General features: G+C 35.3%; 1 protein-coding gene across 1 annotated transcript; it reads right to left on the bottom strand.

Annotated features, from left to right (window-relative positions):
* Positions 1-1088, bottom strand: LOC139867936 (F-box/LRR-repeat protein At3g26922-like). The gene is made up of 2 exons (XM_071856279.1): positions 1065-1088; positions 1-507 (listed from the first exon to the last, which is right to left on the bottom strand). The coding sequence occupies exons 1-2, from the start codon at positions 1086-1088 to the stop codon at positions 1-3; spliced, it is 531 nt and encodes a 176-aa protein (XP_071712380.1).
* Positions 1089-16340: the final 15252 nt, after the last annotated feature.

Genomic DNA, 16340 nt, shown 5'->3' with positions numbered 1-16340 from the left:
CTAACATTCGTTTCTCATGAAAAGGAAATGATGGAGAAAGAAATGGGGGTCAGCTTTTACTATAATTGTATCTAAGTTTTCACCCAAGAATAGCTCATCTGGCAACGTAATAGATTCGAGAACAGATATTGTGAGGTAAAGCTCTTTTAGACTACTGCTTCTAGAAGCAACATTATGGACCCATTTATTAACAAAAGGAAGTGATTCCTGGTTTATGAATCTGAAGTGAAGATCAAAACTAGTGATTGGTATATTGTCCCTAAGATACCTTTGTAGAGTGCGGTTGATCAAATCGGTGTAGCTAATTAGTTGTTGTTTGCGTAAAAGCTTTCTCGGTGGACGAAACCTGAGGGTAGGGGTGGTAGACCAAGCGTTTAGCCATGACTTTGACAACACGCACATACACACAGCTTCTTTTACGGGCAACAGCGTTTGAATACGGTGGATCAGCTCCACCGGAACATCTTCTAACTGTGCTCGGTGGATTCTCTCCACTTCCTCCATTTCCTGAAGAAAAATAACAGATTCAGTAGCTAAATTATAGCAAAAAAATTATTGTTAAGCAAATATAAATAAAATCGATACCTTAAACACCTTATACTAGAATCAAATATAATTGTTATTGTTATTGTTAATTGTTAATACAATACAAATTGATGTTAATAAATTAGTTGTTTCAGCAGCCAAACTAACACGTCGAATTTTGGGTTTATTATATAAACACCTTACCTCACAGTTTTAAAGGATTTACCTCAAAATCAATACACCAATTAGAGAGTCAGTCGTTACTGCTGTTAAACCCTAGTTCTGTCGAATTTGTTATAGAGATAGGTATTTTTTTTCTTTCTTTTAACGAGAGAAAAAATATATTATATATTAATATAAATAGTTCCCGTGTTATCTCGCTTTTTGTTCATTTCGTCCCTTTCATTTAATAAGTGAACAATTAGTCCTTACAACCATTATTTAGTCACAACTACATCCTTAGTCCTAACGAAAGTTGATTATCCATCAAGTTGCACTCATGTGAATAACAAGTGCTAATAACCCTTTATTATATGTACTTGATCTTCCTTTTTAAACTGCATCGATAATTCCTTTTATCAACCTTACACTAGATTACAATTCAGAACCCTAAACACCATAACCGATCCAGGCTCGTCTCAAACGAATGTCCATTGTGTGTCTGAGAAATCTCAATTGTCCGAACATTGTGGATAATATTAAACTCTGGTCGAAGGTTTTATTGTTGCTCTCGATAAGTAAGTTCCCAAAGACCAGTTATGTTATCAGTTTAATTTTTTTAGACAAAATTTCATTCCTCGTTTCTGAACTTACATCAAATTTGACTTAATGTCCCTTTTCTATTTTTTTGTGCATTCCTCATCTCTAATGTATCAAAAATCTACATCCCTCGTCTTCCCGTATAGTTTCTGTCTATTTCAGCCGTTTGTTCAGTCATGTGCAAAGAAGGTGAGAGTATTTAGTCTTTTTATTTTATTTATTTTCTTTATTATTTAACTTATCTTTTCATCCTGATCCTCATCATCACATTTAATCATCCCCAAATTAAAAACCCTAGTTTTATACTTCTATTATAATGAAAAAAACTGTCCAAACAATCGAAACCTTAATTGAAACCGTAATCCAAACATTCGAATTACGGCAATACTCCAAAACCCTAACCTCCTCCGATTCCACCGCAGTTCTACTCAAGCTCAATAATTCAAACTCATCATGTAACGACCTTGGAATTTCCAACGTTTATTTATTAATAATTATTATTATTAATACATGTGATTAAACGAATGTATGTTATTACAATTACATGTTGCCATGATTACCCGAACTTGACTTTAATTGCCCGAAACGTCTTTGTGACACCCGGAACTTGCACGAATAATATTTTCAAGTATTATTTGCATTCATGATTAAGTTTATTAATCATTTTAATTAACTAAAGTTGTTAGTTAGTTACTTGGGCTTTTAATTGGATTAACTTGTTAATTAAGTGAACTTGGGCTTTATTAGTGAAATGGACTTATGACCTTGGGCTTACAAGCCCACCCTACCCATTTTAATGGATTAACTAACCCACTAAGACATGTAAATGGTAATTAGATCATGAACTAGTTAGTTAAAGAAGACTTGGAATCTAGTTGCACACCTTCCCCATGCATGCACCCTTAATATCCACACTTTTAAGCTTTAGCATCTAAGTAACCATTGAACACTTCTCCCTCCCTCCTAAATTCTTCTGCAGCCGTGACTTGGTGAGAGCACAAGAGGGATTCAAATTTTTTTTTTTTTTACTACTTCATTCACTAGTTTCATTTACACTTCACACACACATTACTTGCATCTTATTTTCTCTCTTTACTTTCTCTCTTTTCTCTTCATACTTGTAAGTATTATGAAGTTCTTTTCTCTTCTTCTTTTCTTTACAAAACCAAACCTAAAGCACTCTTAATCATCATCATCATTTGTTGTTGTTTGATACTTGTCTTGTTAGTTACTTATTAGTTGTTATTAATTACTTACTTTGTAGTTACTTGTTACTTAATTACTAGCTTTCAAGAATCAAACTTACTAGTTTGATTCTTCATAATATCTTGTATTTTCAAGAACATACAAGAACAAACTACCTAGTTATGTTCTACATACATTATGTCAAAAGATTTAAAGTTCTTGTGTTGTAACTTATACTTGAAGTACATGAAGTGAACTTAATGTTTACTTTCTAAATCTTTAAAGTATGAAACTCATGAACTTATTTACTTGATTATTTAGTTTTACTTGCACTTTAATTTTATGATTTTGGTTGTTGTTGGTCAAGTACTACAAGTTAGTCTTGATCTCATATCTCTTGGAACTTAAAGTTAACTTAAAAGTTCAAGAACATGTAAATGAGTTTTCTTTAAAAATAACTTTGTATACTTATGCTTGATCTAGACTTTTGAGTCTTGGATCTTCAAGATCTAACTAAGAACTATGTTCTACATCTTAAGATCTTGATTAGTTAGTTTACTTTCAAGATTGTAACTTGTTATTAGTCTTATAGTTCATGTAAGTGTCAAACCTAAGACTTTGATGTAACTTTGGTTCATCAAACTACATGCAACTCTTAAGTGAGTTGTGCTTCATGTCTTAGACTTGCACTAGGGTTATGATGGTCAAAACTTGGTTGATGATGTAGATACATCAATGATTTGTACACTTGAAGCTATATGCATCAAGGATGAGAACCATGATGAACATCAAGCACCAAGACCACCGGAACCCTTTTAAACTTACTGTTTCTGTCCAAAAGCTACTGATCTGATGTTTCTGTAACAGACCAGTAGACCTGGGCTGTTCTAACCTTGATTTTTAGATAGAACTTTTCGAGTAGATAACTTTTCATATAGGACTCGTCTTAATCCGAGTTACGGTTTAGGATTTATGGCCCTCCGATCGTCACTATGTCCTTTAACGTTGTGCAGAAATTTCTGACCTACTCGCACTTAGACCGTCGCCACGGTCAAACGAAGACGAGTTTGCTTCTGGAATTTTTACCACACTTAAGGGACTCATAGACGGAGCCATGGCCACTGGTCTCACCTTAATTCAGTAAGGGTAGAGGCCGTGGGGACTGATTGAAGTCAGACTTTGTTTTAAACTACTTTCATAAACGAAACCTACTTTACGCCTTTTGTTTAATGATGAATGATGATGACCCTTAAGACCTTAAATACATACTTTTAAACCTATTAAGAAGATTTACTGACTTAGTATTATTTGCCTTAGGTTGAGGACCTTCGGACCGATTACTTGCACACCTTTTCCGAACCGACTTTACGACTACATTATCATTGTGAGTTATAGCATTCCCTTTTTACTTTAACTTATTTTGGGAACTGAGAATGCATGCGGATTTTATATTTTACATACTAGGCACGAGTACTTAAACTTATATATGTGTGGGTTATACAACGGCATAAACATTCCCTTTAGCTCGGTAACGTTTAATCATTGGTTTTTGAACCGTGAACGCGAATCTTAGATATGGATCCATAGGGTTTGACATCCCCACTCGGGCTAGTAGCGCTAGCATTTAACGAGTGTTTAATACTTCGTAGACATACGCACTTGCCAAGTGTACTTTCAGGGGGTATAAACGTTAAGTTAGTTACTAAGTGCCCACGGTTAGCATATACTTTTACATACTTTCGAAACGCTCGTTGTAGCACTGAAATCTCGTGGCCTACTTACATTACTGTTATACTTAAACTATAGCTCACCAACCTTTGTGTTGACGTTTTAAAGCATGTTTTTCTCAGGTGCTTGAGGTTAGCTTCTGCCGTGTACTAGTCGTGCTGTAGACACCCGCTGCTTAGAGTTGTCGTCGCATGAACTACTTTATTTTGCATTCAAACATTCGTACCTTTGAACTATGACTTGTAACGACCGTTGTGGTCACATACACTTATTATTTGCTTCTACTTAGTGAAGCATGCTTTTGGATTGTAAAACATTCGATGTTGGTTTAGACATCACTTTATTATTGAATGCAAACTCTTTTTGAAAACGCATGTAGTACTTAACCTTGTAATGATCCTGTTGTTGATGGTCCGTACATGTTGATTTAGTACGAGGCGTCACATTTGGTATCAGAGCATTGGTTGTAGGGAATTAGGTTGCATTAGTGAGTCTAAGACCGACCCGAGTAGGATTCACTAATAGGACTAATCTACAACTTGCTAGTTTACTTGTTTCCGCTGAGCTTACTACATGCTAATGCTTACTTTTTCTGCTATATGCCGTATGCTACTACATGATATCACTACTGCATGATGCTACTTGCTTTTGATTGCATGCTACTTTCATACGAATTGCTGTTATTGCCATGCTAGTTACTGTTATACATGATTTAAACTGTTGGCCTATTAATTGCTTGCTTTATGACATACTGACATGGAAAATTTATTTTTCCTTGTTCAGATGTCGGATGTTCCACCTACTGGCATTTCGGGCAGTACAGACTCAGACCCCGTCACCCTACCTACTGTTACACATGCTGCTGCTACTGCCGATACACCGGCCCCGACACCCACTAGTGATCCCGGCGCTTCTACTTTCGGAGCTGGTACTAGTGCACCTGCCCCAGTGTCTGCTCCCGGACCCTCGAGGTCACAGCCCCGCATTGGTGGTATTGAGATCCCCGCGGAGTTCGGGGAAGGGCCGTTTCGTAACCACATGCGCACGCCTTGCCGACGCACTCCCGACGGACGTTTAGTCGTGATTCCGCCAGGCAGACACAGACAGATGTTGGCCGCCTTCGGACGCTTCGGATTACCAGCTCAGCCACCAGTGTCACCACCACACGATTCGGATGACTCATCATCCGCCGATTCTTCATCATCAGACGACTCCAGCGATGATGAGGATCCTGCTGATAGACCTATTCAGGCACCCTCCACCCCGCTGAAGAAGCGGTACCGTTTCGACGGCACCGTCATTCCAGGGGTGAATGGAGGTCGTGCTTTTACTGACGCATTTGGCCATCGTCGTAGGGTTACTGCTCGTAAACGAGTTGTGCCATACCCTGCCGACCCACAGATACGTAAGGTTCCCCGTTACGTATTGTCTATTCCTGGAACCGTACCACCTAGATTTAGATACGGACCACTTACATCTAGGGACGTACCGTCTACATCCGGAGCCGGACCATCTACATCAGCACCACCGGCACCACCCGCCCCACCTGCACCACCTGCCACACCAGCTACCTCTAACGAGGAACTGATGAGGGAGATTGAGACTCTTCGAGCTCGAGTCACTGAGCTCCAGGAGCAGTTGGCTCGAGGAGCAGTTTACCCGCCTTCACCGTAGGACCTTGTATTTAGATTTCAGATGTATGAAACTTATTATTATTAATGAATGGAACTTTGCGTTATTTAATTCTTGCACGATGTTCTATTTACATTGCTGTACGATGATTCTGTGGTATTTGTACCTAGATGCATTATTTAATAACATGTGATGTTTTGATTCCATGTTGGTCACTATATACTGTATTATTACTACTTGCATACTGGATTTTGACTTGAGTCAAAATTTTTGTTTAGAATACCATGGCTAACGGAAGATCCACACCTACCGCCGCCCAGATTGAGGACATGATCAACGAACGGGTCGCTGCAGCTCTAGCAGAAAGAAATCTTCAAGTTCCACCGCCACCACCACCAGTTATCCCACCCGTTCAAAATGGGTGTACTTACAAGGAATTCCAGAGCTGCAAACCGCATAACTTCAGCGGCACCGAGGGACCGGTTGGTCTCACCAGATGGTTCGAGAAACTTGAATCAGTATTCCGAGTTAGCAACTGTTCGGAGGATAATAAAACCAAGTTTGCTTCTTGCACGCTTTCTGATGGCGCGCTTACATGGTGGAATACCATGGCCCAAGCGCAAGGAATCGATGAGGCGTATGCTACGCCTTGGGAAGAGTTTAAATATGCTATGATTGAGGAATACTGTCCGAGAACCGAGGTTCAAAAGATGGAGATTGAATTCATGCAACATAAGGCCGTAGGAAATGATCTTGATAGCTACAACCGTAGGTTTTTGGAGTTAGCGCTGATGTGTCCAACTATGGTCACCCCCGAATTCAAACGAATGGAGCGATACTTTTGGGGACTTCCTAAGTCCATCAAGGGGAATGTCACCTCATCCAAACCACCGACTGTTCCCGAAGCAATGCGCATGGCGCATACTCTCATGAATCAGATTCTTATTGATGAGTCGGAGAAGGCTAAGTTTGAGGCTGGTAGTAGCGAAAAGAGGAAATGGGACAACAACCACAACAACAACAACAACAACAACAACAACAACAACAACAACAACAACAACAACAACAACAACAGGGGGAGAAACTACGATCAAACCCCCGCCAAGAGGCACAACAACGGTGGAAACCCTAATCCCAACAACAACACCAACACCAACCCGAACTACAAAGGAACCTTACCTCAATGTAAGCGATGTTACAAACACCACACTGGGTATTGCAATGTTGTCTGTGAGAAGTGCCAACGGGCTGGGCACATTGGGAAGGACTGCAAGGTCACTACTTTGAATGGGAAGCCAAACACCAATGGGCCGAAGAAGTGCTACGAATGCGGGCAGACGGGCCATTTCAGAAACGCATGCCCCAACAAGCGAAAAGATGGCAGACCACCCCGTGGACGAGCTTTTAATGTTAATGCAAGGGATGCACGCGATAACCCCGACTTGGTGACAGGTATATTCACAATCAATAATCTTTTAGCTTCTGTCTTGTTTGATACTGGTGCGGATAGAAGTTATGTATGTAGACATTTTTGCGATAAGATTAATTGGTCATTAGTCCCGTTAAAAGAAAGTATGCTTGTCGAGGTCGCAAATGGAAAACTTGAAAAGGTTGACCATATTAGTCGTGGAGCTATTATTAACATAGCTGGTGCAGATTTCGAAATTGATTTGATACCTATCAAACTGGGAAGTTTTGACGTGATCGTCGGTATGGATTGGTTGAGCAAGATAAAGGCCGATATAATCTGCGAAGTAGAGTTTGTATAGTGAAGAGTAGAGTTTGTATAGAGTACAATTCAACTGTTAAGGTATATTGGGTCATGAATGAATGATGTTGGGTCGAGACACGGTTTTCCAATCAACAAAATAATCTATCTTTTCTAAATCACACCAGCAAAGAATATACTTTCCAGTTCTCAAAGTGAAATTTTGTTGAACCAAAGAGAATTATTTACTTGATAATTTACTTTTTGTTCAAACATTGTATCAAGTTCTAGTGTTCTACTCTATAAGTAGATTAAATTTACACTAGGATTGATTTTCATATAAGCAATGAGTAACATTCGGCCTTTTGTCCAAAAATTGTTGCTCAATCTTTACTGTATGACAAAATACTGCTAAGCATAGGCTTGAGTTTTAAATTTTTGGTTTTACCTACTGTACCCACTCGACCCACTCAACGGACCTGTTGGACCAGCTTTGTAAAGGTTTTAATGGAACCGTTTTTTCTACTGACTCAATAGGTAAACAATGGATCCAATGGATTCCTTTTAAGACTTAGGGTCTCATTTGCCATGTATAATGTTAATAGACTCAAACCAAAAACAAAATAAAATGCAATGCTTTAACTTCTACTTAGTTTTTTATATGATCAATTCATGCAAGAAATATTAAGAGTCAATACCTGTGCATTCTATGCAAAAAAGGGTTGTTACTAACCATGGGATGGTGAGGTCAGGTGTTCAAATCCATGTACGAAGCTAAAAAACTTTAATCCCCTTCGTAGCCACGCAAGTTCACCCGCGATGACTCAGGGCCCCCTGCAAAGTGGGTAGTCGCCCTGAGATTAGTCGGCTCAAAAAGCGAGTCAGAAACCTAGATATACCAATTTTTTTTAACAAAAATAGGATGTTATTTGTTTCATGTTGATCTTTAATACAAGGTAGATTGATGTATATATTTGCTAAAGTTGATTGTTCGCTATATGTTTGCTAAAGTTAATTGTTTGCTTTATATTTACTAATGACTTTGTTTGAAGTGATCAACATGATAGTTGTAGAGAGAAAAAAAAAAAAAAAAAAAACACAAGATGAATATTTGGAAGTGGTAGATAAGATTATAAGAAAACTACATCTTAATTGTACGCAATACCATGAAATTCCTTAATTTTTATGTAATAGTCTTGCCAATATTGCATAGATCTAGAGCCAGATAACTTCCTTGCATATATCTATCTACACGATGACGAAGAAGATTGCAAAATATTTCAGATTATAACTAATTTCATTTGCACCCACAATATATTGTGAGTTAGGGGGTTGTCGATGATGTTGACGGGTTTTAAAAATAACCTAACTCATACTTGACTGGTTAGACCCTTTCAAGGAATTTGAGTTTTGCTTTACTACCTTTGAATCTTAGAGAGCAGCTTCATCATATATAGGCAATATATGGCTGCTGCCTCTGCAGTCTCAAACGTATTTCGGCAGCCTTTCCCCATGGTCATTGCATTACTCCTATGTAGTGTCTCTTCGTCTTTTGCCTTGTGTTCATCATACAATCATCATGGGGTTTGTTATCATAAAATAGGAAACTACCATCTTAACTTGTACTCCAGACAACAAGGTTGCAAAATTCGCTATTCGGGAATTAATCTGCTGGAACTTTGGAAGGAGTAATCGGCAATTCGAGTTTAATCGTGAATTAATCGGATTGTACTTTATACATTTAAATATTAAATTTCAAAAATTATATGTGTAAATATAGAAGAAAATCGTAAAGATAAACATAGACTTTAACAAATTGTCTAAAAATTTTCATTTTGGTCAAATACTCTAAAATTCTAGATTAAATTCATGTAAAATTGTTGACCAATTTTGACTTCGACCGACTTTGATTACCAGATTGAGTTTTGATCCATAAATCGACTTCGAACTTACCTTATAACTCTCAATAAGAGTATTGATGATATTAGTTGAGTATGTATGTTATTTTGTAGGTTAACAAGGGTATATACAATATTCTCCCAAATTTTATGTAGCCACCGAGTTTATCTTGGTAGTCGTGCAATTACCCAAAAAGCTTTCCGTCAAACAATTACCTGAAAATATACCTGTCAAATTTGGATAACTAATGTGTACCAGGATACATTCTACAATATTCAGTTTAAAAGTCCATCACAAGTGCAGTTAATCACAATTGGTGGACAAAAACATTGTAGCATACTTGTATCTATATATCTATTTTAATTTAAATCATTAAGCTATTGTCACCGGAAGCATTTTTTATTAACAAGCATAAACCGCCTAAACCAGCTATTATAAAACTGAGCTAACTCATGGCTGGTCCATTTGGTAACAGACATGGGGCTTGAGCATGTTGTATTCCTTCAAATCAGTTCGTATTTATCTTCTTGGCTTACGGTACTTAGGATGATAAGGAGCAGCCTTCCCATTAATAAATGGTTCCCCTGCCACATGAAACACAAAAAAAAGTCTTTTTAGTTAATTATGATACCACAAAGATAAGAAGAAACATACAATCACTAGTATATATTCACTTAAAAAAAAGAATTTAATTAATACTCTGTAGCTTCTAACTAGGGGCATAAATGAGCCAAACTACTCGCGAGCTACCCGAACTCGACTTGTTAAAAACTCGATTCGAGCTGAGCCTAAACGAGCTAGAGCTCGAGCCCGAGCTTGAACATATTTTGAAGCTCGATTAGTAAACGAGCGCGAGCTCAAGTTTCATATCTCGAGCTGGCTCGCGAGCCTAAACGAGTTTTTTATATATACACACAAAATTACTATTTTTATAGTAATAATATATAGTATATAATGTATAAGATAAATTCATAATAATTGTTATAATTTTTATATAGTTAAAATACTAATATTAAATCTTATAAAAAATATACAAAAACATATATGTAATATAATTAAATAAAAAAACTATTAATAAAAAATATTACGTAATAAACTAGTTGAATTCGAGCCGAGCTCGAGCTTCTATAATATCAAACGATCAAACGAGACGAGCTCCAACTTAAGATATTAGGCTCGAACCGAGCCGAGCTTGAGCTCTGTGAATTCCAAACGAGCCGAGCTCGAGCTCGAGCTCGGCTCGTTTACAACCCTACTTGTAACTGTACACTTCACACAAAACATCACAAAAAGAGCTAATAAAAAAAATAAACAGTAAGTGGTACCTCCATAGTCTTTGTTCTCTACGTCCATATATGAATCAGGTAGCACCCGAAGAACACCAGGTATCCCTAACAAAAAGCAATAGAGAAAAACAAGATATGATTATCTAAATTTCAAACAACCAAATTCGAAAGAAAAATATCTATAGCTAATTACCTCGTAGCTTGAGAGAGTCATCTGAAGACACATTTGCTCCAAAACCATAATAACGACCTCTAGTCAAAACTGAATAGATTTTCATCCTTGCTTCATCATAACTAATTAATAAAATCACAAAACTTAGTCTTTTGGAAGCTTAAAAATAAGCTGACCTTTAATATACTGCATAAAATCATCTTCAGACCGAAGAAAGTATTATTCAACAATAATCACATTCCAAAATTTCAGCTTTACACTAATTAACAGATTTCTTACTCACATAAAATTAAATGAAACGTACAATACATAAAAATAAAAAAAATAAAAATTAATGTCATAATTACTGAACCAAATATAATTAAACCCGAAAATAATTTCATCTCGAGTAGGTGAACCTTCAGGTTTTTTAACGACAACAAGCCAATGTTCAAAATCACAGCCATCAAGCCAAATCTTTTTCTTTGGTGAAGGTTTCGACCGGATAGAGTGCGAGGACATTACCAAAGATCTGTTCCTATTCATCGTCTTGGCTCGAGCGATAGCATTATTTCTATCAAACTCCTCATGGTACTTAGCATCATAAGGAACAGCCTTCCCATCAATAAATGGTTCCCCTGCCCATACAACACACAAACAATGAGTCTTCTTAATTAATCATTATACCCACAATATAGAAAGCAACATGCAATCACTTTTGTTTTTAAAACGCGATTGGAGTCACTGATAGGGAGGAGTTCCCACCACCCGATCATATCCGTTCCACGTGTTAAGGATGTTTCAGCGAAAAACTACCATAGAACAGGCTATGAGTGTAGACCCTCCGGAAGCTCCCGATGAACTCTGCCATAGGCCATGCTTACCTCCGGAGGACTCCATAACCAACTACAAAGCAAGTTGTATTATGAAATCTCTAAATGAGACTCGAACTCGAGAGCTCACAGACACCCAGGAAAACGGTAACCACTCGGCTAAATGGAGATGGTTAGGAACATACAATCACTAGTATATATCTATTGCATATAAATACATTTAACCGTTTGTAAGTGTAAGCTTCAGACAAAACCTCACAAAAAGGGCTAATAAAATAACAAACGGTAAGTGGTACCTCCATAGTCTTTGTTCTCTACGTCCACATATGAATCCGGTAGCACCCGGCGAACACCGGGTATTGCTAACAAAAAACAATAGAGAAAAACAAAATATGATTATCTAAAACTTCAAACAACCAAATTCGAAAGAAAAACATCTAGCTAATTACCTTGTAGCTTGAGAGAGTCATCTGACGACACGCGTGCTCCAAAAGCATAATAACCTCTAATCGAGACTGAATAGATTTTCATTCTTGCTTCATCATAACTAATAACCGAAACAAAAATCAATCACATAGTAACCTCTCACTAAAATTTACAAGAAACTTGAAAAACAGCCCAATATGCACATAAACATACACACCAACAAAGACATGAACATACACACACAATACTCTTGTACAAAAAATAACCATTTCGAAATTTAAAAATAAGCTGTCCTTGAAGATACTGCATAAAATTCATCTTTAGACTGAAGCACGTACTATTCAACAATAATCACATTCCAAAATTTCAAATTTACAATATTACAATTACAATATATATACAGTACATTTAAAATAAAAGATTAATGTCAAAATAACAAATAAATAGTATCTTCCAACAACTTTTGCTAAAATATTGATATACGAATAAATAAGTGCATCTCGAGTAGGTAAATCTTCAGGTGTATCAACGACAACAAGCCAAAGTTCAAAATCACAGCCATCAAGCCAAATCTTTTTCTTTGGTGGAGGTGTCGACCGGATAGAGTCCGCGGACATTACCAAAGATCCGTTCTGGTAAGTGTGTAAAACACGAATGTTGTTGACAACAGGTGCTGCCTGATGTAAACTGGCGGCGACAGGGATGAGTGGGAGGATGAAGTGTGATGGTGGTTGAGATACGGGAAATTAGAGTTTGGTTTGCAGTGAAGAGAACACGAGCTGCCATTTCAAGTTTGTTTGGATCTAAAATAAAACCCTAAGATCATTTGTAGTGGTTGGGGGCGTGAGTTGGGGGCGTGAGTTGCTCTTTGTACCTTTTTGATGACTATGACGTGTTGGTTGTTTTTGTGGAGCAGTGGTGGTGTAAATTTTTGATGTGGGTTGAGAGTATTATGATGATGTGTTAAAATATAATTAGGTTAAGTATTAAAAAGGAATAAAAATACTCCATATTTTTGAAATAAAAAAAATAAAAAAACAACACCACGCCTGTTGCTTCTTCCGTTGCATAACAACGCACATGGACCAAAATCTTCCATCCAATGCCCCGATACTTTCAGGTGTGGGTTGGCAATACACGTAGGATCCAACGCCCACAATTGGACCGATACAACCCGTCTAAGAGACAAACGCACATTAGTTTAATTTTATAAGGTGATCACCATTTAATTACCTAATATACCCTAAATTATACTTAGAATAATACTCCGTAATATAAGTTCAACTCCCTATATTAATCTAAGGGTATAACTGTAAGTTTATGACAAAAAATATACATGGATGAAAAAATGGTGTTTGAGAATCACCTCCCATTTTATATCCCACATCTCAATTTAATTTTAATATTATAATTCTCTTATTCTCCGTTGACGTGTTCATAAAATCGTCAAACCGTAAAAACTGGCCGAATCGTACTGATTTTATTAGTTCGGTCCAATTTGAATATTGACAATCCAGTCGCCAATTTGGAAATCACCAAACCGTGAAACCCGGTTCGGTTTACGGTTTTATTAGATCACCGACCGGTTAAACCGGTCCACTCAACCAAATTCGGTTTCAATTTATAACATTAAGTAGTTGGATATATATATATATATATATATATATATATATATATATATATATATATATATATATATATATATATATATATATATATATATATATAGTGGTAGGATCAAGATGGAAGTAACTATTAGGGGGAATCGGGGGAAGCAAAATTTTTTTTTTCATTTTTTGAAAAAACGTTTTTCACGAAATTATAGATTGGATGAAAATATGAACATTTAATAAAGACACTTTGTGATAAATGTTTTTATTTTGGCGGAAAAATGCTCGAAGAAGTAATATATAACAATTATCGTGTTTTTCGAGCGTATGTTGAGGTTTTAGATATTAGGGTTTAGATTTTAGGGTTTAGATATTAGGGTTTATAGGGTTTAGATATTAGGGTTTAGAAATTTAGGGTTTAGATTTAGGATTTAGATTGAGTTTTTAACACGAACGGTTTAGAGTTTAGGGTTTAGGGTTTGGTGTTTTGGGTTTATACCCTAAACCCTAAACCCTAAACCCTAAACCCTAAACTCTAAATCGGGGGGCTAAATTTTACTTCACTAAACATGAAAAAAAAAACATTAACATTCTTCACGAACAATATTATCTTGAATATTATTTTTGTAGATCGTTTTCCCGCCAAAATAATAACATTCATCACGAAGTGTCTCTTCTAAATGTTCATATTTTCATCCAATCTATAATGTTCGTGGACAAAGTTTTATTAAAAAAACGAATTTTTTTTTTACTTCCCCCCGTTTCCCCCCGATTGGTTACTTCCCCATTGATCCTGTCCCTATATATATATATATATATATATATATATATATATATATATATATATATATATATACTAGTAAAATGACCCGTGAAATCACGAGTTTGTTTAAACGAAACAGTTTAATGGTATATTTTAGGTATCAAGTGAATTTAAACGCTAAAGTCATTTAGTTTAATAACCCGACGGATTCCGACTAAGAAACTTCTTGTTATTTTTTTCAAACACATTAATATTTAACTTGATCGGAATAAATGAAGTACATTTATTCTTTCACCATCATTTTCCAATTTTCATCACAATTACTATTTTTCTTGTCATAAAAGCTTACATTAGAACCTTTTATTGAGACGTGTATTTCGTATACATATATAACGTAATTAATCTCGTAAAAAACTCATATTTGAATTTGAATAATAATAATATAATAATAATAATTAATAACTAATGAGAGTGAATTTTTTTCTCTAAAAACATGAAATAAATAAATAAGTAGATTTAATTTAATTAGTCATTATTAGATTAATGACATTACATAAGGGCTTAGATTTTTTTTCTTTTTCTTTTTAATTTTTTCTTAACAAATGAATTAGCTAATAATGACATCATCATTTTAGGATTTTAATATAACATTAAGTAGTTGGATTTATATATATATATATATATATATATATATATATATATATATATATATATATATATATATATATATATATAGGATCCAGTGAGAACTTTTTTAGTGTGAGAACTCTGGGAACTATAAATACACTCCAACACTCCAAATACACTGAAATTCGAGCAAAAAAAGTGGCGGGCGAGCAAAAAAAAAGGAAATTCAAGCTCAAATAAAAAACACGGACGAACAAAAATTCATAGTCGAGAAAAACAAAAAAAAAAATTTGTTTGGATTTCAAAAATGTAGAACACATTTTTGTTCGAATATCAATATTTTTGTTCGACTACCCGTGTGTTCTACATTTTTTTGTTCGAATTTCAAAAATGTATAACACATTTTTGTTCGAATTTAACAATTTTTGTTCGAATTTCTTTTTTTTGTTCGGCCGCGTTTTTTTTTTGTCCGACTTTCCCCATTTTTGCTCGACTATCATGTTTTTGTTCGTCTGTGTCTCATTTTTGCTCGAATTTTTTTTTTTGCTCGAATTTCAGTGTATTTTTGAGTTCTCAGAGTTCTCATATAAAAAAGTTCTCATTTGTGTATATATATATATATATATATATATATATATATATATATATATATATATATATATATATATATATATATATATATATATATATATATAAGGGAATCACTTTTTTGGGGGAAATGGGGGAAGATAATTTTTTATTTTTTTTGATTTTTTTTATAAAGATTTTCAAACATTAAGATTAAATGAAAATATGAAAATTTAAAAAAGACATTTTGTAATCGAATGTTACGCTTGAAGAAATAAATGATAACAATTAATGTTTTAATAAGAATTTTTTTCTCATCGTTTTTTTTTTATCTTATGTGAAGTATTTTATTTTCAAAATTTAGCCCTATTTATAATTTAGGGCTTAAGGTTTAGTGTTTTAGGTTTAGTCCATAAACCCAAAACCCTAGATAATACTATTCATCTTTAAAAATCCAATCCTCCATTCATTATTTATTGTTATTGTCATTAATTTTTTTACTAAGATAATACTTGTATATCAGCCTAAATATGAACATGAATTCATATTTAAATCTCTAGAAGAATAGAAATATGAAATACGAAATCACCAATTAATTGAAAACAAAATCTGCAACTACTCTCAAAGAGAATGTAGAGATG

Source organism: Rutidosis leptorrhynchoides, chromosome 9, assembly GCF_046630445.1.
Source record: "Rutidosis leptorrhynchoides isolate AG116_Rl617_1_P2 chromosome 9, CSIRO_AGI_Rlap_v1, whole genome shotgun sequence".
NCBI classification, from domain to species: Eukaryota; Viridiplantae; Streptophyta; class Magnoliopsida; order Asterales; family Asteraceae; genus Rutidosis; species Rutidosis leptorrhynchoides.
The sequence above is the reverse complement of the archived record's forward strand: the minus strand, read 5'-3'. Positions and strand labels throughout refer to the sequence as shown.

Excerpts from the sequence above, each read along its gene's own strand:
- LOC139867936 (XM_071856279.1), bottom strand. The coding sequence starts at position 1,088 with ATGCAGTTTAAAAAGGAAGATCAA. Across the intron at positions 508-1,064 it reads AGTTTAAAAAGGAAGATCAA|GAAATGGAGGAAGTGGAGAG; the intron begins GTACATATAATA and ends ATTTTTCTTCAG.